The sequence below is a fragment of the Haliotis rubra genome, unplaced genomic scaffold (assembly GCF_003918875.1).
Source record: "Haliotis rubra isolate DU_JTF1 unplaced genomic scaffold, ASM391887v1 Scf395, whole genome shotgun sequence".
Lineage (NCBI taxonomy): Eukaryota > Metazoa > Mollusca > Gastropoda > Lepetellida > Haliotidae > Haliotis > Haliotis rubra.
In genome coordinates, this window is record NW_025767074.1 from 235,760 (window position 1) to 263,447 (window position 27,688).

Here is a 27,688-nt window from a genome sequence, read left to right on the forward strand (position 1 = left end):
GGTGCCTGACTGTGCTGATTTGGTGGGACTCTGAGGGTGTGGGTTCAATCCCAGATGGGACTCAACCCCCAAAAAAGTACTAGAATCTGTACTTTACTGAGAAAGTGTAATCCCAAATATAACATATGTTACATTTGACCACTTTCTAATATGGCATTGTGTAATTCATAGCTTTCGGCCGTGGGAGCCGTGCCAATTAACACTTATCAGAGGGGTACACAAAGTCCGCAGTCTAGACTACCAGTTGTCAGACTTTTTGTGGAAGCCGCGGTGGCTGAGCGGTTTAGGTGTCTGACTTTGTGTGCTGGCAATTAGGTGCCTGGCTCTGAGGGTGTGGGTTTGAATCCCAGATGGGACTCAACCCCCAAAAAGTGTAATCCCAAATATAACATGTTACAGTATTGTTCTATGTTGGAATGTTCCATGCAGCATAGATCATGCTCATGCTATCAGCCATCGGTTGATCAGTGATCACTTGCAGGCTGCTGTGATATATAAAACCTGAAAGGTTCTACGTTTGGTTGGTTTATTGTTTAACGCTGCAATATTCCAGCTATATGACGGCGGTCTGTAAATAGTCGAGTCTGGACCAGACAATCCAGTGATCAACAGCATGAGTGAGTATGGTTTTACACTGCTTTAAGCAATATTCCGGCAATATCACAGCAGGGGACACCAGAAATGGGCTTCACACATTGTACCCATGTGGGGAATCGAACCTGGGCCTTCGGCGTGACGAGTAAACGCTTTCACCACTAGGCTACCCCACCGCCCTTCAACAGCATGAGCATCAATTCTACGCAACTGGGATACGATGACGTGTCAATCAAGTCAGCAAGCCTGACCACCCGATCCCATTAGTCGCCTCTTACGTATGTTTTATTGAAAACCAATTCTCACCCGGATCATCACAGGCTGGATGGCATTGTAGGGATGCAACTCTTCAATGAAATGCTGCACCTTGGACTGAAGGGAGGCACCAGCGGACGTGATGCTGGTAACTGAATACCATGCCACACCTACAAACACAGCTATGGTAATGGTAGACCGAGGTTCATCAAGGACCTAACCATAAACAGCATATCCTTGCACTGCTGAGGTATGCAATTCTTCACCTAATTATGGTGGTGCCTTAATCTTGGTTAAGTCCAGACACAGCAGCCATTATGCCCACCTGATGGTAACTTGGGGATGTGTTTATAAGCATATGCTGCATGTTCATTTTATGGAAACCATAATATATAAATTTTTATGTTTTTATTATTTTTATGCTAACATTTGTATAACGCCAATATCCAGCTCAGCTGCTCAAAGGCGCTTTGTTTTTCCCTGTTTTTGATGTCAATCTCAATGGCTCAATACAACTCTTGCAGCCACTATTAGTAATATAGTATATAGTAAATATTGGCAGACAAAATGGGCAAGCACGCATGAACTTCAAATAAATGTTTATTTCTCATATCATTTTATTCAAAGACATAAAATCAAATTGAATCAGGTCTTCAAGTTCATTTACAATGCAACAAATTGATCACTTGCTTATGAAGCAATTACAAATTAAGCTGTCCTTCAATGTTGATATTTTAAATCCATGCTAATGAATTTCCTGCACATATTTCATTTCAAAGGTGTCGCACTTGATGCATATAATTTTCAGATGAGAATTCTAAACAAAGTAATTCAATGGAGATTTCAAGTTCAGGTTCTTGTGAACCAACTAGACAATCTTTTCAGTCAGCAGTAAAGTAATGTCAATAAATATTTGGAAAAAAATATTCTGAACAAGTGATAAATTTGTTGAGACCAAAACTGTTATTTCTCAAAACAAAGGTTAACAGTTCTAACAAAAAAAGATGTTTGAATCACATTATAAACATGTACATCACTGCTAACGTGTAAGTATTTTAGAAATATTTGAAATAGTATACACACACCTGCCATTTACATTGAAATATTAATCTATTATAACTGCATAGTAAACCGTACTTACGAAATGGTGGTAGTAACTGAAACATCTCTCAACATTTGGATACACATCCAATATGGGTGCTCATGGGTGAATGAGTTTAGTTTTATGCCACACTCAGCAATATTCCAGCTATATGGCGGCGGTCTGTAAATAATCGAGTCTGGACCAGACAATCCAATGATCAACAGCAAGAGCATCGATCTACTCAATTGGGATACGACGTGTCCACCAAGTCAGAGAGCCTGACCACCTGATCCCGTTAGTCGCCTCTTACGACAAGCATGGGTTACTGAAGACCAGTTCTAACCTGGATCTTCATGGGTCGGTCGTACATCCCCAAAACACACTAAGCCAAGTACCAGAATTTCACCTTAACCCTGAATAACTCCATCATTTTACAGTGCTACCTGATATAAACTGTTAAACAGAAACCAACAACAACCATAAGAAACAAACAAGTTTATGCCAATACAATTGGCACATATGTATATTGCTTGAAACCATTATATGCACATGCAAAAATGAAAAACTTACCATGGATACAACACCAGCAGAGTGACATACAGCAGAAAACTTGCATGTCTAATTTACATATCTCTACAGCAGTACCACCTAATTTTAATGTTACACAGATGTTCAGAAGATCACACCTCCGAGGTTTAGGTTGAAAATGTAAAACAAGGCGAACGAAAAGCACAGCGGTCTACATAACTTGTGCCCAGTGAGTGAGTATAATTTTACGCCGCTTTTAGCAATATTCCAGCAGAAATGCACGTCAGCATTGTAGCCATGTGGGGAATTGAACCCTGGTCTTGACTGAGTAAATGCTTTAACCACTAGACTACCCTACCATCCCATTTGTGCCCTGTGAAATGAGACACTCTCTCAGGAGAATTAGGACAAGTTATAACTGCCAGACTCAACACATTATAAAATATTATTTAGTTGTCATTCAAAGTGATGATTAAATTTCTTGCTAGCACATCATGAGCTGAACCTGAGCACCATAACAGGCTCTCTATACATCCTGATGAATATAACAAAATTGCGAAAGTCAGTATTTATCTGCAGCACTAATTCTAACAGAATGGCATGAATAACATGAAATCATAACATATTGTCACAACAAACATACACTTTGTAACATTACGTTCTCATATGCAACGAATAATAATACAATCATTTGACATTAAGTTCTCATATGCAACGAATAATAATACAATCAATATTGTAAAGTTTGATACATGCAGATACACAGTAATTATGTACATAAAAATGAAAGTTATAAATTAGTTAATTTCTTATTTATTGACTAAAACATACATAACATATTACCACATTGTTCATGTTGAATTTCCAAGTATTAACAAATAGTATGATGTATGAGTGAGTTAAACTTCACTTTAAACAGTATTCCACTAATATCAAGACATGCCTGCTTATTGTGGGAGGAAAGCCCAGAGTAACGTAAGGTCTGAGATGTTTTACCACTCTGGTTTGACCATGAAGCACTGATACAGTGTAACAAACCTAACAACATAATCGGATCAAGCTGGAATCGGAACGACAATCAGTTTTCCAGAGTGTTCAAGGGACACAACTCTGCTCAGCCAGAGACATTATCTAGAAGACTTCATTTAAATACTGATTCCAGTTGCATAAATATAATAAATAGCAAATGAGTCCTTGGCATGCCTGTACTCGATTTTAACGATAAGGAAAAAAGTTGGATCAAATCTTTAAACATCCTCAAACAACTGCTGTACCTTGTTGACATTTGTTAATTATGTTGATTTAAAATCACCCGGCTGGTATTGGCAAATCAGGGCAAGTAATTTTACATGGCTGTACCAGAGTACACTAGCAATTTTAAAGTTATTTCCCCCTGGGAGATGTTTTAACAGATATAATAAGGACTCTATCAGATGAGGGATATATTTGAGTGGAGAATTTTAAGTGGGGGATAAGTTGGATATTACAGCACTAAGCCATATGATTTCTTTCAGTTTTATGCTTTAGAATGTTATAATTAAAGATTGTTGACACAATAATTGACTAAAACTCCTGGTTATCAGATGACACAGGGATTTCATCAAGTTCTAATATAAATATGAAATACTAGTATGTAAGTATAAGAATGTCAGAGTGCAATAAAAATAAAATCTCATTTCCAATTATGTAAAGCCCAAAATATGTATGTGCTTCAGACTTCATTCTCTGGCATTTGTGCACAACAATTTTATGAACAGCACTTTAAGAAAGGCTAGGATGAATCAATAAACTCAGTATGTCAGCAAAATTGGAACAGTGTTGATACAATTGGAAGTTAATAATACTTGAGAAATAAAATAATAATGTATACCTCCTGGAGCTCTAGATTTAGGACTGGAAAACCCAGAAACACATATTTAATTTATTGGGGGATGTGGAGAGGCCTGAATGCATTTATTGGTTGTACTTATTCAGGCCTTTCTTTCCTGAAATTAATTTTGCATAGAACTAGTCACAGTACAAAGTTTTGTGGCCATTGAACTGCAGCAACGTGTTCTTCAGCCCTGAGAGCACTCTACCCCCAAGGGAAATTGAGCCAACTGTGGGGCCCTTGAACAGGGCGTGTCCGTGGGTCATGTGACAGGGTCAGGGGTCGTTTGGTAAAACTGGCCTGCAGGTAACAGCACTAAAACACAGCATCATTTTCCAAAGGCTGAAGGCTAAACCTTATCACAGAGTTCCAGCTTTAATGTTTCCGCGCAGATTTTATTTGCTTTTTGATGTTTCCTGGTAGTTTTGTGACCCACACAGCTTGGACGTCCCCGACAGCTGGTGAATTGCCTTGTTCTCGTACACCTCTTCCTTGCGCTCACTTGGTGCCACGGCATTGTTGATCAGGGCTCGGGCCACAGTTTCGGTCGGTGTTGTTATTGCAGTAGGGAATAGGTAAGAGATTGGCTTGAGCAGCACGCGGGCGACTCTCTCGCCAGGACGATCTTCGGTTCTGTCACACATCAGGACCCTGGAACATACAGGTGTAAAAGTTTATTTCTTAATTCCAGACTCAATTTTCTTACTGAGTAACCGTAGTCTTAAAATAATCAAATCTGAAAACCTGTGGTCAAAATCATGAGCAATGTCAAGGGTCACTCAACCTGACCACCCTATCCATTAATTTGCCTCCGAAGACCTGAGTTCTTTTCCCCACATGGCTACAAAGTTTGAAGCCCATTTCTGGTGTCCCCGACCATGATATTGCTGGAATATTGCTAAAAGCGGCGTAAAACCATACTCACTCACTCATGACGTTACTAGAGACCAATTTTAACCTGGATCCACACAAGTTAAAATCTAAATCTTAGAATGAGTGAGTGAGGGAGTGTGGTTTTACACCACCTTTAGCAATATCACGTCTGGGGACACCAGAAATGGGCTTCCCACGTTGGACCCATATGCAGAATCGAACCCATGTTTTAGGTGTGACGAGCAAACGCTATAAATACAAGGCTACACCAGTGACCCCTTGAATCTAAATAATGTAGGCATGTCACTGCTGCCTGTCCTTTCGTTGTGTAAAGTGCAAGTCAGCAATACAAAGCATGTACAATGATCCACTGCATGTGGACACAATGACATACAATAGGCAGTTCATACATCAGAACCCTAAAATCCCGATTTCAATTAATCTTACATACGTAGGTTGCGAGAGACAGTATTTGACCTCCTTACCCTGGTCTGTAGATAGAGATCCTGTCAAAGTGCATGACCTTCAGGGCCTCTTCCACCTGACCCTGAAACATACAAACAGGGGCATGAATGACAAAACGGGGGCATGGATCACACAATGGGGCATGGATCACACAACGGGGCATGGATCACACAACGGGCATGAATCACACAATAGAGGCATGAATCACACAATAGGGGCATGAATCACACAACAGGGGCATCAATCACACACAACAGGGGCATGAATCACACAACAGGGGCATGAATCACAACAGGGCATAAATAGAGGCATGAATCACAACACAACAGGGCATGAATCACACAACAGGGCATGAATGAATCACACAACAGAGGCATGAATCACACAACAGGGGCATGAATCACACAACAGCATGAATGACACAACAGGGCATGAATCACACAACAGGGGCATGAATCACACAACAGAGGCATGAATCACACAACAGGGCATGAATCACACAACAGGGGCATGAATTACAACACATCACAACAGGGCATGAATCACACAACATGGGGCATGAATCACACAACAGAGGCATGAATCACACACAATGGGGCATATAGAATCACACAATATGGGCATGAATCACACATCAACAGGGCATGAATTACACAACAGGGGCATGAATCACACAATGGGGGCAAGAAATGAACAGTGGCATGAATCACACAAAGGGGGCATGAATCACACAACATGGGCATGAATCACACAAAATGGGCATGAATGACATAACAGGGGCATGAATGACACAACTGGGGCATGAAACATGAACAGTGGCATGAATCACACAACACTGGTAATGAATCACATGAAAGTGGCAAGAAACAAATACAAAATACGCTACTTCTTGCACAAAGTATTAAATGCTGAAGTGCTGAAGATGAATGGTTACTGCTGAAGTTTGTGGTGACCCTGACCTTGGTCCTGGTGTACAGCATGCTGCTGTTCTTGTTGGCTCCCTGGGAGGACACCAGGCTGAAGTGCTTACAGCCCCTTGCCTTGGCCATTTCAGCAGCAATTAGCACGTAATCGTGGTCGACACGAACAAAGCCTTTCTGTGAAAAATACAACAACAAACAATTATCATGAGGTATGATTATTTGACTGACCTTCATGATCATACTTGCTGCAAATAACTGATAACTTTCACTACAACTAATATATCCAAGCTCTGATAATACTTCCATGTGGCTAGCTGCTGCACTAACTGGACCTTCTGTGTCACTAGCTGCTTCACCAATTGGACCTTTTCTGTGTCTGTGGTGGTGTGTGGTCCTGTGTATAGAGCCAAGGTCACAAATCTGGTGAAGCTAAGCAACGTTGGTCACAGAGAGTCCTTGGATGGGTGACCATGTTTAGCAGCTTGACTTCTGAGAGTTTCTAGGACTTCAGTCCTGCCCCACAATGAAGCACATGTGATACATGTGTTCTCCCCTTAGGCAAGTGAGTTTGTTCAAAATTGCCTCTGTTCACCCAGCAGAAAATGGGTACCTGGTGGGATAAGTCATATGACTATAACCAGCAGCTTGGGTTATCCAGGGTAATAATGCTATTATATTATATTACAATATGTGCTATTCATTGTTAGCGCTATGAGCATACCTGTAGTGGAGTTTGGCACTATAAATGGACACATTATCATAATTACTATGATTAGCAGTTGCATTATCTGAGCCTTCTGTATAACTGACCACTACCTGGCCAGTCTGTGTGACTAACTGCTGAATTACCTGAGCCTTCTGTATAACTGCCCACTACCTGGCCAGTCTGTGTGACTAGCTGCTGCATTATCTGAGCCTCCTGTATAACTGCCCACTACCTGGGCAGTCTGTGTGACTAACTGCTGCATTATCTGAGCCTCCTGTATAACTGACCACTACCTGGCAGTCTGTGTGACTAACTGCTGCATTATCTGAGCCTTCTGTATAACTGCCCACTACCTGGGCAGTCTGTGTGACTAACTGCTGCATTATCTGAGCCTTCTGTATAACTGCCCACTACCTGGCAGTCTGTGTGACTAACTGCAGCATTATCTGAGCCTTCTAGGTGACTAACTGCAAGATCTTCTTGGTCTTCTGTGTGACTGGCATCTGCACTGAACCTTCTGTGAGATTAGCTGCTGCACTAACTGTGTACCTCTGTTCTACTCACCACACCAGCCTTGCCACGAGTCGTTCCCAAAGCACAGTACCCTGTATCCAGACCTTCAAAAACCTCAGCATGCTCCTCCAGCTTCTCAAAATCAACCACCTTTTGCTCCTACAAACAAGACATCAGCCTAAAATGTGCTTCTCAAGACATCTTCTTGGGCATGATCAGTAAACTTCATCCCTTAAATCCCTCAATTGTTATGGAAGTGCAGTATTTCAATATATCATGAGCCACTACTGTTAGGTACATACACTAGGACTGAGGGCAAAAACAAGCTCTATCACTACTGCTCCCAGATTTGATGCTCAGATTTGATGGATTTTATGGCGCTTTTAGCAATATTCCAGCAATATCACAATGGGGAACACCAGAAGTGGGCTTCACACATTGAACAAATGTGGGGAACCAAACCTGGTTCTTTGGCATGACGAGCGAACGCTTTAACCACTAGGATACCCCAGTCTTGTAGAAATTGGAAATTGGTTGCCTATAACAACAGTCAATAACTATGGCTTTACGTTACTCTTGGCAATATTCCACAAAATCAAAGCTAGAGACACCAGAAATGGGGTTCACATTTTGTACCCATGTGGGGAACTGAACCTGAAAAAGACAAGCGAACATTTTTGCCACTTTGCTATCCAACCACTAGTGCTACACAGGCGATTTCAGGAATATGGCTATATGTTTATGATGTTGTCAAGTTCAAATTGTTTTCTTGATAATCACTATGCAATTTCATGCTTGAAAGCTTTTCCATGACAAAATACCTATGATGAGTGAACATTTTCTATCTGTATCAAAGAACTTAGTCAGTTCATAATACATTAATCCTCACATGTTTACACCACTTCAAAAGGAGGTAAACAGGTAAAACAATGTTTGATTGGTTAGTTGGTTTAACACTGCACTCAGCAATATTCCAGCTATATGACAGCGGTATGTAAATAATTCAGTCTGGACCAGACAATACAGTGATCAACAGCATGAGCATCGATCAACACATTTTGGACACGATGACATGTACCAACCAAGTCAGGGAGCCTGACCACCTGATCCCGTCAGTGGCCTCTTACGACAAGTATGGGATGCTGAAGACCAATTCTAACCCGCATCTTCACGGGCAAAACAATGTTTGATGGCCGTGATTTAGGTATTGGTTGTACATGTTAGTTATAGACCTAATCAGAGACCATATAATAGATTATATTATATGGTCTCTGACCTAATACAGACAATACCTCAACAGTTCATATCATAAATATACTTTTCAAACAACCAAGGTAGCACCACAACCAAACATTGCCCATAACATCAATCAGTAGATTTCCTGCTCCAAGCTTGTTTTTTTTTCGGACTGCTGAAATACACATAGCAACAAAGAAACAAATTCTTGCATAACCACAAGCCACATACACATCTGTTGACAATTTATAGGCAATAACAGCCTGCATATTCACTGTCACTTCCACTGGTTTGGACATAAAGGAACACTTACAAATTCAGGTCCAAAGCTAGGATCCAGCTCCACTTGACGTCTACCGATCAGAACCACCCTCTTGTACAACTTGGCAGCAGCCAACTCCTTCATCAGCTCCTTGCCCACCTCGCCGGTGTAGCCAAGGACGAACGCCTGATGCCCCTCTGTTCTGTATCTCTCCCAGTTTGACTGAGCAGCCTCGGCCATACTGAAACACAACCATCGGTCAGTGAGCGAGTGAGTAAGTGAGTGAGTGAGTTTAGTTTTATGCCACACTCAGCAATACTGCAGCTATATGGAGGCGCAGAGCTCCAGATAAGATTTAGCTCATGTGGGTACTGTACCCACTGTATTTTTTTAATGTTGAGTGGGTATTTCCTTTTCCGTTACCCACTGCTTTCAAACATGTGCGTATTTCAGTCATTTTACTCACCTAAGTATTATGTGACTGAGTAAGTTTACTAAGAAGGTATGTTCTGCCTTATGACTATGTCATACCTAATCAAAACCAACTTAAATATAATGGAAATGAGTTCATAAAAAATCCCTCATCCTAAATGGACAGTACAGCACTTGTCCTATACTAACAGTACAACTTGATAGCAATCGATGTCTTTTTCATTACGCAAGCGATTTTTATAAATATATTCCGTACGCATTTGTTTTAACTTTTTGCATATCTCACATTTTAAATGCGTAATTGGTATGCAACAATTATTTTTCAATGCGTAATTGGAAAGTTTATATGCGTATTTTACCCGGATACGCAGCTTATCTGGGCCTCTGGAGGCGGTCTGTAAAAAATCGAGTTTGGACTAGACAATCCAGTGATCAACAGCATGAGCATCGATCTACACAATTGGGATACGATGACAAGTCAGCAAGCCTGACCACCCGATCCTGTTAGTCACCTCTTAAAGAGAGGAACAGCCAGGTGTACGCGAAAACACGAGCACAAGTGCCAACAAAGTTATTGATTCATTTAGCTGTGCTGTGCCGTCTCCATCCTTTCTCGCACACCTGGCTGTTCCTCTCTTTGCAGTCATCCCTCGTAACAAATAGTGAACTGTGCAAATATTTCAATGACAGTTTGTTAAACAACTTTTTTATTTCTCTGACATAAATTCTGCAAAAACATCACAGAGTTGGTCTAATGTTTGATTATGATCAGCTTTACATTTAGTAATATATGTTTATTAGTTTTCGCAGTTAGATAACAATTCATCGGTCCGCTTATAAGCCAAATGGACTATAGTACAACACAGGAAGTGAGGAATGACATCATGATTTAATCAACTTTAATAAAGGAAAATATTATGGGAAACATTCCAGTTGAAAACAAGCATTGTCACTAAGGTGACATAATCCCCCACAGCAAATTATCAAATCAAACTTATAAAGTAATGAAAGTTTAAGATGAAGTTAAATGTCAACAAAAACATGACCAGTCAACCTCTCTTGATATCTTGCTCTTTAGTTGTTCAAACACACTCATGTTTTCAAGACTGACTTTGACCTTGACATGAATGTCATAGTGTATGAAATATGCACAAATAGTACTAAAGAAATTGCTTATTGAAAAACATTCAAGGGAAGTCTTGAAAGTCTATGAAGATCCAGTGAATCGTTCTTGAAATATCTTGCTGACAATTCAGGTGAACATGCTGAAATCTTCAAAGTGTCGTCGTGACCCTGAAAATTATGTGAAGGTCACCAAAATTGACTGGGCCCTGGGCCTTCCCTAGATGAAGCTTGGTGTCAAATATGAAGAAAATCCAGTGAATATTTTTTGTGATAACTTAACATGACTATCTTAACATGCTGAAATTTAACATGCTGAAATCTGTGACCTTGAAAATTAAGTGAAGGTCACCAAAATCGACTAGGCCCTGCGCCTTTCCTAGATAAAGCTTGGCATTGAATATGAAGAAAATCCAGTGTAGCGGTTCTTGAGATAGCTTAACATGCAGGTAAAACGTTAAAGTCCCCTTGTGACCTTGAAATGAAGGTCAAGGTCACCAAACCTGACTTGGACCTATCTTATACTGTGATGAACCTAGGTACCAAATATGAAAAGAATCTAGTGAACGGTTCTTAAGATATTCCAATTCATACGTAAAAGCCTAATACTATATCCCCCGCAGCTAAATGCGGTGGGGATAAAACCAAACTGACAGCTAATTTACTGCAGGCCACAAGGGCCTGCAAATATTTGAAACTTCCGGCCCGATACGATAACAACCGACGCTGGGCCTCCGGGCCGGCGATTATTTCAAACGCTGTTTGTAATACAATTTGTTTGTATCTGCACTGTGACATAGCTCTGCCTTGGAGACATGTCAGTTGAGATACATCTGTACATACAGGTACTGAACTGCAACAACTCCAAGATGGCTTTATTCTGCATCACATTAGTCCAACCGGGCTTCCATCTCCAGCGACAAGGCCATTAGGTGACACTGCAGCAATCTGTGTCATGTATATTTATTAGATTGTGTCAGTATCCTTAATGGAGGTTAAAGTACTGTAAACTGACAGATTTTTTCAACCCAGCCAAATGCAGTGATTAAGTTTGAATCCAAGTTAAAATTAGTTAATTTGGCAGAGGGATAGCCAATAGAAAAGCAAGCTCATCATGTAACATTTTGATTTAAATAAATAACAATATGGCCAATAAAACATAAAAGGATTTTATTTTTGAGCAGTCCAAACTTTGGGAAAATTAATTTTTATTTTTTTTCTTATTCTTGAAAAATTACGACCGGCGGATCCGTAAAACAAGAAATCAAATTGGTCTGGCCTAAATAGAAATAACAGTACATCATCTGTGCAATTACCAATCTATGTTTGTCACCTTACAACCCTATTTTTCTGTACACATCTGAATTTACTGATGAAAAGCAGGCATCACACATGTGCTGAACTCTACCCCAGTGAATAATGTACAGTCCTACATCCTACTAACTGTTAATGAGATATGTATGTAGCTCCTGTAAGTCATGTCCCACTGCAACGCCCAAATAAATACAAAATAGAAGTCACTTGACACATTTCTAGCAGAATTTGTTAGAAATGACTAAATTTGGTTTATAGTTAACTAACAGATTGGCAACAAAGGGAGCAATATTATATATACCCAAGGAAACCCATCAATATCCACCATGGATGACAACTTATTAATGTATCTGAAGCCCTGGTTGATCCAGGAAGGATATTTATAGTCCTACTGAAAACAAACATTTCACATTATGACTAACTATTGGTGATGCATTTTCCACAAATTAACAAATCCCAAAATTCACAAAAAGCTGTGTCAATTTCATAATACCGTTTTCACATTGGTCAACATGAAGCTGAAAATGGATGAACACCCCACCCAAATCCATGTACGCTTCACTGACAAGAATCATGAGCCTGTAATGGAGAATAACTGCAATGCTGAGCACATGCTAAAGTACACAGGTACGCACCCCTTTCCACTCAGTGCTGCGGCTCCCATGTTGCTACCTTGTTCTGGACTGGTCAAGAGTTGCACAGTGCGGTCAACACGGCTAAAACACCTGAGTCACGGCAATCAATAACCTGTGACTTCATTCCACAAAAGTAGGTCACCACACAGGTGAACCATACCTGAAGTTTGTTTAGTTTGTTTGATGTTTAACGTTGCACTCAGCAACATTCCAGCAACATTCCAGCCATATGGTGGTTGTCTGTAAAGAATCTAATCTGGAGCAGACACTTCACTGATCGACAGCATCAGCATTGGTCTACGCAACTGGGATACGATGACATGTGTCAACCAAGTCAGCGAGTCTGACCACCCGATCCCGTTAGTTGCCTCTTACAACAAGGGTTGCTGCAGATCAGTTCTAACTCGGAACTCCAAGTCAAATCTAAGTCAAGAAGAACATGCAGACTAATTCAATGCAGTGATAGCTACGTATACATTAAGTCATGGAAATCAGCTGCACAGATCACAATGTCACTGTTCCGTTGTCCTTGTGCTGTAAACATGGCAGTCTGCAAAACCGGTAAGACAGATTTCTTTAATATCTGAACATATTTTTGATGTCTGTTGCACAATTGCCATAAATGGTTTATAAACGTTATTTCTGACAAAAATTCGGCACACATTTTTTTTCCCAATTTTTTCAAAATAACAAATCTTATTTTGTTGTAACCATAGCAACACTGTTTGAAATCTGATAATACTTTGTTTATAAGCCCCCGGGAAGATTTTGACAAGAAGTCTGTATAAAATTAGTATTAACATAAAATCAAAATGCTTTGCTGTGCTGCCATGATTTTTTTCAAATGTTAATATTAACTTTGTTGTAACCAGTCATGAATGGACTATTGCGATGTTTTATTAATCTGGAGAAGAGAAGTTCCAACGCTAGTGTTTTGGCAGTTGACAAGGTCAAGATTACCTGAACATTACACTTCACTTACCTGGCAAGCTCGTCAGACATTATTCGTAATGAATATCTGCAGGTGTGATCACAGGTGGTAAACGAGAAAGCGCTTTCGCCATCAGGACTGTACTCGGGATATATTTCAGCAACATATACCTTATTACCATGGAAACGGTAACACATGAGCGACAACAACAAAACTGTAACAATGCTGACAAGTCTGTGACTGATGTATCGATTCGCTGCTCCTGATTTAGCTATTAGGACATGCACCAGTGCAACCAAATATTTATGTCTAAAGGCATGTGCATTTAATTTTTTTTTAACAATTCAAATTTCTGTCTTGACTAACCCTTACTTTTTTGCACAAAAACAACATCTGAACACCCTGTGTAACTGTAAGCTTCATGTACTACACTTCACTAATCCCTGTGTTATATGTAATTCGCCATGCTGTCTTGGGCTTAGTGTCAAACGGTAATTCAAGATAATGTGCACATGTACCAATTACCGTACGTCTCACACAGTCACAGCAATACATCAGTGATTGACTAATCATGACACAGGGCCCTCAAAGATCAAACATTTTATTTATTTAGAATATGCATCTATACTTTAACTTGGATAAATTCATAAGACAAGAGGGCGACCTGGATTTGTCTGCTGCAGGTGACAGGGCTCAATTTAAGGAAATAAAACCTACTTGCACTTGGTGCAACCATTGGTAAATAACCTTGCATAAGATTAAAACAGGTTGCACATTCTGAATGATATAAAATTATATATAACGATTGTGTTTTGTTATGGATTATTTAGAACATCACTACAAAAATGTAAATGTCATTATTCTGGGTTTAGTAAGATCATTTTATCTTACTTCATAAATTTCATGACATGAACAGTAAGAGTCATGCAGTCAGGGTAGTCATCACTGTTTTCCAGCTGAAGTCAGCAGCAAAATATTAACATGCACTGGGTACAAGTTGGTATATAGAGAATCTCACCCAAGTGTCTTCAGATATCAATTATATAAACACGAGTTGATAAAGTTACAAATATCCAAGACTTGCCGAGGATATTTTAACTTTTATCAACGAGTGTTGATATATTTGATATCAGAAGACACGAGGGTGAGATTCTATTTATCATCAAACATCACTCTTCTTTAGTTTTCAATGAAAACTGTACATCTCTGAACACATTACTGCCATTAGACTTGCAGTGCAGCGATGTCATAGCATTGTGACGTCATCAAATACATGACGTCATAGCATTGTCAAGGCATTGTACAAAATCTACTGTCAAAACGATATCTCCTAGGAGATATCGTTTGATCTCACACAAGCAATATCTCCTGTGGAACACAGTTTTGGATGATAAAAACATGAGGTTGCATTCTGCAGTTTCAGGCTGCACCGGTGCAAGTTCTAAATGTTGATCATCACCATATCGTTTTTCAATAGTGTATGAAATTTATTGGATTTCATACAGGAAAGTGAATGAGTGAGTTTAGTTTTACACAGATTTTAGCAATATTTCTGCAATAGCACAGCGGGGACACCAGAAATGGGCTTCACACATTGTACCCATGTGGGGAATCGAGCCCGGGTCTTCGGCATGACGAGTGAACTAGGGCTGGGACGAGTAGGAAAAAATGGAATCGAGTACCCGCATGTACTTACCCGAATCGGAATCAAGTACCCAGAAATGTAAGGAATACAGCGCTTCTGTCAACTTTCTGAATATTCAATCACGATTTGACAGAGTTTATTATAGAAAACTTATAAGGGTGGCAATAAGACATTAAAAATGATCTTAAGCTATATAATTTACGTCTGTTTGACCGATATAAAGAGTAACACCATTACTAACATTGCTCGTTAAAATAAACTTTTCGTTCCTACTGTTACTGTAACTTGACTACTCACTGCTCATGCGCAGATAAATTACAGTCGTTAATAATAACCTCCATTAATTGGACGATACCAATCATGTAATGTGTGTTACGTCAATAATGAAAAAGACAAGTTATTATTTGCCCTTGTCATTACAGAGTTCTCTCCTTTTCCGGGTACTTGATTCCTAGAAATAGGACTCGATTCCAGCTGTACCCGACCCGGATTCGAGAACCCGAGTACCCGTCCTGGCCCTAGAGTGAACGCTTTAACCACTAGGCTAGCCCACCGCCAGGACCGCCCCCATACAGGAAAGTAGTAAGAACTTTTGAAATAGTTTGTCTTAACCACTAGACACTGTGTTCCTAAAATTTTAGCAATGCTAATATAGATATGTATGTAATGCACTTTTAGTTCACAATCATTATAATTTTTTAACATTTCCATTTGAAAGCTGTTATTTCATTTTTACATTGCACAACCAATGTAGCAGTTCAAAATATTTCAATGTTGACCCAGCAGAAACTTCAGGACTGGTTAAAGTGATTGATAATCAGAGAGTTCTGTGGAACTCCCTTCCACTGGACATTATGAACAGTACCACACTCAGTTCCTTCCGGGATGGTGGGGTAGCCTAGTGGTTAAAGCGTTGACTCGTCACGCCGAGGACCCGGGTTCGAATCCCCACATAGGTACAATGTGTGAAGCCCATTTCTGGTGTCCCCCGCCGTGATGTTCGCGGAATATTGCTTAATGCGGCGTAAAACCAAATTCAGTCAGTCAGTCAGTCAGTTCCTTCCAGCAAAAACTCAAAACGCATCTCTTTGCAAAAGCCTACCAGTGATCAGCGCTCTTGAGCAATCTTTCTTGGAAAAGGCGCTATACAAATGACTAGTTTTATTTATTATTATTATTTATCATTATTGATGGGAAGAATTATTGAAGAATGTTGATATGAAAATGATTATTTGATATCTTACATAAACTATTGTGATGAAATAAATTAATTAATACCCACAACACACAAAAAATATGTCTTTATCCATGGGCTACTCCTAAATTAAATTCAGAAAGCTCCTTTTGTTTGCAATCCATGCATACATGAGTTAACACTCACCAATGATGTGAAATATGTTGATATCATGCAATTTTTTTTCATCTTTGAACAAAGTTACTTCTCCGCTATTTATCTATAATCAATCATTATTTAGTTAACTGTTGTCAATCTCTATGATTTATATTGACAGCCAGCTCTATGAAGAATGATTTGTGAAAGACAATGTACAATGTGAATGACCCCCAAAGATTTATGTAGTAAAGTACTGTCGGAAATAGAAAAAAAACCTGTTTTTGCGCATTGATATCTAATCTTTATGTAGTTAATATGTGAAAGTGTGAAATATCTGTTAAACAAAGTTCGGCCTAACTACAGTCTCAGTGGTAGGGAGATAGGAAACGTAGAAAAAGGACTTTACTGAGGAGAGATTTAGTGCAGAAATGAGAAATGCGGGGTTTTTCAAAGTCCAAAGAAACTTATTTGGAACAGGCCATGGCTTTATGCAAATTAGTGTGCGATGGTATTATATTACAAAGGACAATTTTTAAATGTCCATTTTGAAATTAAACTTATCTTCATTATAAACAATAGCTGACGTAAAAAATAATAACTTTAATACTGAAACTATGAAAGAAGTAGCTGTCATGGAGTCTCACTATCACTATAAAAACAAACAGGTAGGAGGGGTCGTCTCAAAAGCATATCCAGGAAGGGTGTCGCAGACAGTGGTTGGGGTCGGGCTGGGGGATAAAGAAATAAGCTGAGATAAGATAATCCTTTTGGGGAATTAAACTGGGAAGCAAACGGCAGGTCATAACAATTTACACATAATATCCAGTCCTGGCGATCATCGGGTGGTCATGCCACCTATATATTTTGAGACATTTAATACGATGGCTGATTTAAGCTTTTACATGGGTATAATACCTTATAGGTATCTCAACATAAACTTTATGACCAATAAATGAGACATATTCAACACAAATGAAAAAGCATAAAATATCTTTGAGATGACCCCTTGTGCCTGTAGGCGTGCATTTCATGCCAGGTGAGTCGACGGTCTGTCATCATACCTGGCTGAGCGACCTAATTGCCATCTATAGTCTGATCTATTGTTTTGAGCAGCTATTCATAATTTTTCCCGATTTTACGAGTAAACATGCTTTTCTGGGTATACTATTACGCATCCCACTGAATGCTCAGTTAGGCTGATGTGGGTTATTTCGATATATGCTATTCGTAAATTTGTCAATTTTAAGGATACAAAGTAACAGCCTAAAAACAGTGTTTTTCTAATTCCGACAGTACTTTAAGTAAGTGACCCCCCTTACCATAATTGTAAGCATACACTTAAATATTTTTTTATGTACAAAATTGCTGACCCCCAACACCAACTCCCTCACCCACCCACACACTACATGGGTACAAAAATGATGAATCCCCCCTACCTCCCCAGATCAAAATAGGTGACCTCCCCTTAAAATCATCATCACTCTGCCTAGTCATAAATTAGGAATGGTCCCTTAGCATCACTTGTCAGTTTCAAAGTATCTTGGGGGAAACAGATGGGAACATCCAAAAATGCCAACATCATCAGCGTATGATGACAAACACAACCACGTCCGTTAGCCTAACCATCACATCCATTAAGTTACCACCAGTTCAAACTGTTTGTAGTGTTCTCTAAAGGCAATGGTCTCACGGGATTTTAACATTAATTTGTTGACTGGAGCATAGCACTTATGCTCAGTGGGGCATAGGGTGCTTGTATGTGGGTCTATGACTTGGTGCATGTATGTGGGTCTATGACTTGAGTACAGCTGCTTCAATTATTGAACGTAACGCATTGGGTTTTGTCACCTAAGATGCCTAAATTTACTATCACTAGTATCAGCAACTTTCATTGACTGAAAATCACAAATGGCCCCAGGGCTCGATTTAGTGCTTTGTTACTTGCACTGGAGCAACACAATATTACAAAGTGCAACCTAGTTATGAATCTAACTGCACAAGGTTTGAGAAATACCGAAATAAATCAACAATAAATCTAACATTATAAGCATAAATATGTCAGCTCAATTTTCTTCTATACTTTGAATAGCTAGGGCACTAAAATATTGCTATTCATATATACGCGTTTCAGTTATGACAGCTCTTGTAAACAGGGATCAGCTGTGTCTCTGTGTGTTGCTATGGTTTCATAGGTACTGCATCACGGAAACATGTTTATGTGCACTGAAACCTCTGATGTTTTAACACACTATGTTGCAACTGGAATTTGGCTGGCTAGGTTTCAATCTTAGGTTGCACCTGGTGCAAGTAGGTTTTCAATCCTGGGTCCTTATATTTTGCTAATATAGTAATAATGTTCTGAGGTTTCTGTTTCTAACGAGGCCAGTATTGCAGAATGGGTGACCTGTCAGTCATCACGGCGACAGACTGAGGAAAGGTAGACAGAAGGAGAAAGGTGGAACTTTCAATGAGGTTAAATATGATATACATGGTATGCTGCAACATGTCCCATCTGGAACAGATGTCATACAAAACATTGTGCATCACTAACATTATTTGTGCAAATTGACCATGCATCAATAACCTGCACACTGACTACTTCATGTGATGCCTGGAACATGGCCTCATGATAAATGACGACACGTAATTATGCTGAAAGGGTCATTGTCTCCATTTTTTTGTTGGGCAAAACATTGAGTGGGGACCTATTCTAGCCGAGAATCCTGATACTGTTTAGATTGTCAGTGATTCTGCTATAAATAAATGGGACATTTTCAATTTTTCACTGCATTGTATTGCAAATTCTCCTGTGTAAGAAATAACTACAAGAAAGCCATGATAGTGTTACAGAAAACGAATCTGATTCTTGGCCTGATTGTCAGTCATCACTAAAACTTCATACTGAACAAAACCCAACAAAGATAAATCAAATCACTTTTCTACATGACCAAAAGGGTCACGTGTCTTCATCATTGTAAAAACCTGTGATTAGGTCCGGGTTAGAATGAACCTTCAGTAACCCATGCTTGTCGTAAGAGGCGACTAACGGGATCGGGTGGTCAGGCTCGCTCACTTGGTTGACACATGTCATCGGTTCCCAGTTGCGCAGATCGATGCTCAAGCTGTCGATCACTGGATTGTCTGGTCCAGACTCGTTTATTTACCGACCGCCGCCATATAGCTGGAATATTGCTGAGTGTGGCGTAAAACTAAACTCACTCACTCACTACATGGCCATATGGGACATGTGTCTTCATCACTGTCAATATATAGGATGATATGTTTGGCATTACACTTTCTCAGTCAAGTACAGATTCGAGTACTTTTGTTAGGTTGAGTCCCATCCAGGATTCGAACCAACACTCTCAGAGTCAGGCACCTAATCGCCAGCACACAAAGTCAGCAATCTAACCAACTCAGCCCCCGTGAAGTCAACAAAAATGGAAGTTGGACAACTGGTAGTCTAGATCACATACTTTGTGTACCACTCTGACAGCATTCAGCCATGAAAGCCATGCCAATTTCAAAGATATGTTTGTCATAAATGTTGTATTCACCAACAAATTCTACGGCTTTCAAGTTGAGCAGAAATCCCAGGCTTTTCTAGATGGATCTTTCAGTTTGTCTATATCCAATGCCCACCATAGTGAGTGAGTGAGTGAGTTTGGTTTTACGCCACTTTTAGCAATATTCCAGAAATATCACAACGGGGCACACCAGAAATGGGCTTCACACCTTGTACCATGTGGGGAATCGAAACCGGGTCTTTGGCATGACAAGCAAACGCTTATTAAGTTTAACCACTAGGCTTCCTCACTGCCCCACCTGCCCACCATAGATTCAATTGCAGACTTTAACCAATTTCTGCTGACCACTACCCCAGCAGTTATAAGAACACCTATTTACTTTTGGATTAGAAATTTAAAATACTGAGGCTTTTATCAAAAAAGAAGATAAATTATATTTGAGCATCAGCTCCATTCCATGTTCTATCTTGACCCTACAGTTTCTCAAAAACCGGAACGAATCCTTCCCGAAGATAATACATATACACCATGAACATGTTACTATAGAAATACTGAAAAGATATTTGCAGTTTTGGGTTTTTTTAATTTTGACTGAGCCAATCTAATTATCTGTAACAAAGTGTAAAATAACAGAAGTCCAGGTTCAGAACTTTCTCACCTAAGATAAACTTTTTCCTGCCCCTTGGCCACTGAGTACAAAACAACAGCCATCTCTATTGTTTTCTTCCAGGTTGAGTAACATCTGTGAATTCTTCTAGGAGTTGGAAAATGCACATAAATGCATTGACAGATCCAGTGTAATGACTGCCATTCACATCTGGGAACCCAGTCACAGTGACAATGCATCCTAATTCCCTACAGGGAGTCTCTGTGAGCATAGTTGTGTAAGCTTGCTGGCTAACGAGATGAGCAGTCATCACCATATTTCCTCAGCTTTGTATTGACTCAACTAACCAATTTACCATAAATCCTTCAAATGTGGCCTGTTTTTCATTTATTTCTCAAGGTTCTAAGACCAAAGTTCTGAAAGCACCAGGATAAAAATATTAATTTTGTTCAACAGTAAATTGGAACAAGTACAATAATTGTATGCTACTATTTATGTATTTCTTTGTGAGATTTTACACTTTGATGATAAAAATAGGGGAATGTGGAAGAACAGTTCAATCTGTATTCCGACACAAAAGTTGGTTACGGAAATTGAAAGCTGTTTTAAAGTAAATTAGTTCTCAAAAATTGTTCAAGCTAAATCATAAATCCCACTTCTAAGTCTCTATCTACCACCAGGTTTGAAAAGGGGCATTACATAACCCTATTTCTTCATCAGATATTTGATCCAGTCTGTATTCAATCTGACCCGTGAAGATCTGGGGTAGAATAGGTCTTCAACAACTCATGCTTGCCACAAAAGGCGACTATGCTTGTCGTAACGTAAGAGGCGACTAACGGGATCGGGTCGTAAGGCACGCTGACTTGGTTGACACGTCATCGGTTCCCAATTGCGCAGATGGATGCTCATGCTGTTGATCACTGGATTGTCTGGTCCAGACTCGATTATTTACAGACCGCCGCCATATAGCTGGAATATTGCTGAGTCGGCGTAAAATTAAACTTACTCACTCACTATATTCAATCTGGTGCCTATTTAGGCACCTGTTAATTTTGTTCAGTCTATCAGTAGAACTAGAAGAAGAAGAATGAGGACAATTTTTTAAGATATACAACTTCTTCATCATCTTATTCTGTACAGGCAACGATTCGACATAGAGTCTAACGTCATTGTCAATGCCAATCGAAGAAGTCAGTCTATCAGTGTTTATTCACACATTCATTAGTTTATTCCAGGAACTACGGTACATGGATTCTGCAAGCACCACTTGGTCAAGCTGGACAAGTCTGAGGACAGGAGCTTGGGGTATCTGGGGTTTGTGGTACAATGATCTCATCATGACCACCTGCAACCATGGTAATAACTCATTGCTTCTACACTGACATTAGATTGGCAAATTGGCAGTCCCAGGTAGTTTTACTATGTTCAAGTTATACAACCTTTTAAGTCGAACCACCATGTTTATGATGCATATCAGTGAAGTACTTAATGATTATCTTCAAATCAGGAAACAACAACCAGTGTATAAAACATAGCCCGTCCCACCATCCTTGACGGTCTATTTTCGTGAAGGAAGGTCTAATATTATTGAATAAGTCAAACCGTCCTTTGGTCGGGGGAAATATTTGAAAAAATAAACTTAACTTGGTTTGATCTTTGCCTTATCTGTTATTTTTTCATTGTTTTAGTTTTTGGGACTGGCTGTATTTGTTCAGGACTGGTCGCTTTTTGGACAGCCAGTCCTTGGACAGGTCATATTTCAAAACTATATTATACACTGCAACAGCATAGTTTTACACATGGTGCATATTACAAAGTGCAGACCTGTGCTGCAAAGTGTACCAGACTCATTAGTGATGATTCTCCTTATCGGAATAGAATGAAGATCATGCAGGTATAATGATTAAAGCCTAATTATCAGTCATTTGTGGTTTAAACATATTTTTATTTCGCCAAAGCAGAAACCTGGAGGGGCTGTGGGGTAGCCTAGTGGTTAAAGCGTTGGCTCGTCACGCCGAAGACCTGGGTTTGAATCCCCACATGGGTACAATGTGTGAAGCCTATTTCTGGTGTCCCCTGCCGTGATGTTGCTGGAATATTGCTAAAAGCGGCATAAAACCAAACTCAGTCAGTCAGAAACCTGGATAGGCGAACAAGCATAGTGGCTTATATAAACGCCGCTCCAGTACATTGTTCAAATAGCTGGATACATAAATGAAATAATCTGACAACAAAAGAATAATACCATAACAGATATATGATTGAGTAACAAATATGTTCGTTGTGGTGTTGGTTATGCCTAGCAAGTAATGGGCTGAAAATCATGTTATATAAAATTTGTCTGACACTGAATATATATGTTGAGGGGATAATAACTTTGTGCTTGTCCTGGGTCCCTATCCACAAAACGTTCGTAGCGTTACGACATTCTTAAGTCTATGATAAACTATAGAGTTACGACAGGTCGTAACGTTACGAATGCTTTGTGCATCGGGACCCTGGCTTCCACAAATATATCCTTATAGCACAATATATATGACAGCTTTCAGGTGAAAGTGTATACTAATAAAATCCCCATCTGTAGTGATAATGGTGGAACATATTGCATTAATAACAGATGTATAAGACTATGCATCTGGAGCCTGTGGGGGGCCAGTAACCAGAATGATCCTTTGTAACATGATCAATGATTATGAGTGACACAATCATCATCATCATAGATGGTTAACATTAGTGTTGGGACTCGGAAACCAAATCCACTATCAATTATCAGAGGGTTTGTGGTCAATGATTATCGATTATAATCAAATGTATACATTTTTAATGCACTCAGCAATTTTAAGGTTTTTTTTATAACTAATACTGTCATGCAATGAAATGCACGCATGCAAGAAAGACACTGGAATTGTAATTATACAATAAAAGTGGTTTAAGTTTTACAATGCACATAGCTTTATGCTGTTGAGTGCATGTTTGTTCGTGAATATTCATCAAATTTAAAGGTTAGTTTACTTCATTCGATCAATCCCAAATATGTTTTTTACAATCGATAATCATTTTTAATCCTTCTTTCGATCGATTTTCGATTACTTTCGATCATCGGAACACCACTAGTAAACATACAGTGAACAAACCCCTACCCTCACTGCAGCTGCAACACGTACACTACATAAAGTCATTGTACGGCATTTAGAGCAAAATAAGTGAGTGAGTGAGTTTAGTTTTACGCCACACTCAGCAATATTTCAGCTATATGGCGGCGGTCTGTAAATAATAGAGTCTGGACCAGACAATTCAGTGATCAACAGCATGAGCATCGATCTGCGCAATTGGGAACCGATGACATGTGTCAACCAAGCCAGCGAGCCTGACCACCCGATCCCGTTAGTCACCTCCTATGACAAGCATGGGTTACTGAAGGTTCATTCCAACCCGGACATTCACGGGTGAGCAAAATCAGGTGAATATGATATTTTTTTAATATTACGTAATGAGCACAAATGTTTACTCATTAGTACTTTGTTTAATATCAAGGTATTAGTATTAAAATAACAAATGTAATGAAATTGCTTTGGTTGAAACATTTCAATATTTTTGTAAAGCCAAAGAGCAATGCAATGTAACTTACAGCCTAATGACAATATACTGTAAGGGGTCTTGGCAAAATTACCTCCACAAGTCATGCTTAACAGAATACATCGAGCACAAATGTCATTAGTACTTTGGGATGTGTTTGTTTAATATCAAGGTATTAGATCTTGAGTTAATGCGTTAATCAATATCTGTAATTTTTACACAAGCATGCTTAACACACAAATAATTGACTCGTAGATCTTGAGTTAAACGTTTCTCTATTTTTGCACACACAAATAATTGACATACATATCGTTTAGCTGTAAAATTAGTGATCTAAATTCAGATTTGTTGTCAAATACTCCATGATTTTCAATATCTTTTCATCAAAGGGTTTTTTAATCCATTTCATGTAATATGTGTTTCATGCACAATCGTATGTTCGTCAAAGGGTGATAACTGCATTAAAATCTGTGTACCTATAATTCGGACTTTTTAGTTGGTCCCAAGCTGGTCTGAATTAGACAGAGTGCACTGTATTTCTTTATGCTTCCCTTGGTAACATTCCAACCATACAACTACAAGTACAACAGGATGTATACAAATACCAGCGTGATGAATAACGCTCGGTCTTTAGCATCCTGGAGCTGTTGTTTGATGCTGCATTCAGCAGTTTTCCACTATATCAGGAATAGATACCACTAGTCATATGAAACTAGTCTGCAGCAATTGGACAAGTGATTCATGCGAACTATCTTTGAACTATTTTTGTGAAATCCACCAGTCCCTCTAGATTTTCACCGACTGACTTTAGGCGGTGTTTGCTGGTTTATCATAGTGTTGGGAATTGGTTAAAATCTCATAATTGATGATTGGTTCACTACTACCGATCAATCATCGAAAATAATTGGTTAGCGTCATTTATGAAATTTGTTAATGCACATTAAAATAAGGGGAAAAACATGTAGTTCTTCTGGAATTTTTGTCAAAATTTCACATCTTTAAAGGATGACTAGTATGTTAGGAACATAAATTTCTTGGAATCTTTAAGATAAATTCAATCATGACTTGAAACGAGCTTGTAGTGCTTACGAAATGTAACAGACAAAACCAACCATGTGAAAAATATTTTTAATGAAAACAAGTGTTCCAGAATTGTTTGTGTTCGATTATGAGAAAGCATGATCGATTGCTTGGTCGTTTAGTCACTACGACCAATCTTCGATTATTTCAATTAATCAGATCACCATTAGTTTGTTGGTCAGCACATCAATGTGACAGTAGTCTGTAAATTATCAAATCTGGACCAGACATTCCAGTGATTTACATCATCAGCATCAATCTACACAATTGTGATACATTGACATGCTTCAACTGAGTCACTGAGCATGACCAGCCGGTCTAGATAGTTGCCTCTTTAGACAGGCATTAGGGGTGACACGGTATGCTCCTACCACGGTACGGACGGTACGGACCGTATTGTGGTACAAAGCCTTCAGTTCAGTCCATTTCGGTATATGAGATATGATCATAATGCACAAAATCGACAAGAGCTAAACCTTACAGAAATGCATAGATTTTGACAAAATAATTCAATTTCCAAACTCATTAGAAAAAGGTTCAAAAAGGTTAATAAAATGACGGTACAAAAACCGAAAATACCGATTTTTTGGATTGCATTAAGGTATACCAAACCGAATGTAAAATACTGCAGTTCTACTAATACCGCGGTATACCTGAGCTTTTCCCAAGTGTGCCACAGGGCATTTATACAAGTTATACACTCGCACAGGGCTCATGATAAGGGTTGTATTGGCGTATGTACGGATAAAAAATATGCACGATACGGAAGGACATGTTTTGGAAAAAGTAGCAGATACGCACCACTGCAATGTTGTATGGTCTTAGAATCATTTACAGACGTATTTATCCGAAAAAAGTATTGTTTTATTGTTCATTGACCTGTTTACACAAGAGTGGCAATGTTGTGGTGCATACATGAAATGAAACACAAGATTACTGATACTCCATTCAATTCAATGGATATATAATTAATATCTATGAACTAAGTCACGGTCTGGCTTAAGTATCCTAATCCTAACCCAAAATAAATAGCAATTAGCATGAATTAATTCTTTCCCAAAACGTGGCAAAACTGTTCTTATATGAAATAAATACATAAATACACAACCCAACTGTACTGATACTGAGCCTCTGGTGCACTTGTTTTAAACAAAATATCTCGTGATATCATACATTACCAACATGAGGATATTTTTAGTAATCGTCTATTGTAAATACGGAAGTGAGCGAAAACTGAGGGACTGTTGTTTTCCGACTTTTCGTACAGCAGATCGGCTTTCTCACAAGGTACGACAGCACAACTGACGAATATCATCCACCAACACATAAACAAAAATACTCATTTATCAGCGTAATGTCAGTGTGAACATTTATTACGGACAATATAAAGTGGAAACTGCCCTTTGCCCTTCTGAACCCTACCGATGAAGCTGTCCAGTGGCAGATGGTTCTGTCATCAGTGGCCTAATCGGCGATCGATAAAGTGGCATTATGACGCGGTTTTGAGCCATCACCCGCATGCAACCTCGCCAAAAGTACTTACTTGCAATTTCGTTCAGTGTCCGGTTCGTGCTGAATCTCGTGCAAGAAGAAAAAGCTGCCAATTAAGACAGAAACAACCAAAATCCCTAAGCTAACGGACGGTATTATCACGTCGCACCGAAACCACAAAACCTGCATCTCCGAAATTGTGATGTGAACTACGTCACCACTTTATGCTGAGGGACTGGTTATTGCTCAGCCCGGTTCCCTGGGTTTGCTGCGCTCAGATGAAACGAGGCTCATAATATATCTGCTTTAATCAGTGTAGCTCTTCGTCACGCTGGGACCCCCTGTGTTTGCGACCAGTACTACACCATAAGCATGCAATAAACCGGCCATACGGATATAGTAAAGGGTCCCATGGTGATAATATTATAATATTACAAGCAGAGGTGGCCCGTCAAAGTTAAGAGAGGATAGAAAACCAAGAAGTTATACATCACAAATATTTATATTTACAGAGAAGCAATAAAAAACAATGAACAATTATATTTTATTACCGTTCGCCGTAATCTAGAACAATTCCTCGAAATGATGTCAACGTCTATTCCTTTGCCCGCAAAGATGAATTATTGTCGATTAACAATTTTTTTTTATATAAAATGTATAGCTGCCATAGTTTTGGTGTCTAA

General features: G+C 39.2%; 1 protein-coding gene across 1 annotated transcript; it reads right to left on the minus strand.

The window, feature by feature from the left end:
• Nucleotides 1-4,662: 4,662 nt before the first annotated feature.
• On the minus strand, nucleotides 4,663-27,217 carry LOC124286906 (oxidoreductase HTATIP2-like). Its single transcript, XM_046723346.1, has 6 exons — nucleotides 27,058-27,217; nucleotides 9,361-9,550; nucleotides 7,863-7,970; nucleotides 6,629-6,766; nucleotides 5,690-5,751; nucleotides 4,663-4,982 (listed from the first exon to the last, which is right to left on the minus strand). The coding sequence occupies exons 1-6, from the start codon at nucleotides 27,192-27,194 to the stop codon at nucleotides 4,727-4,729; spliced, it is 891 nt and encodes a 296-aa protein (XP_046579302.1). The 5' UTR covers nucleotides 27,195-27,217; the 3' UTR covers nucleotides 4,663-4,726.
• Between the last annotated feature and the right edge of the window lie 471 nt (nucleotides 27,218-27,688).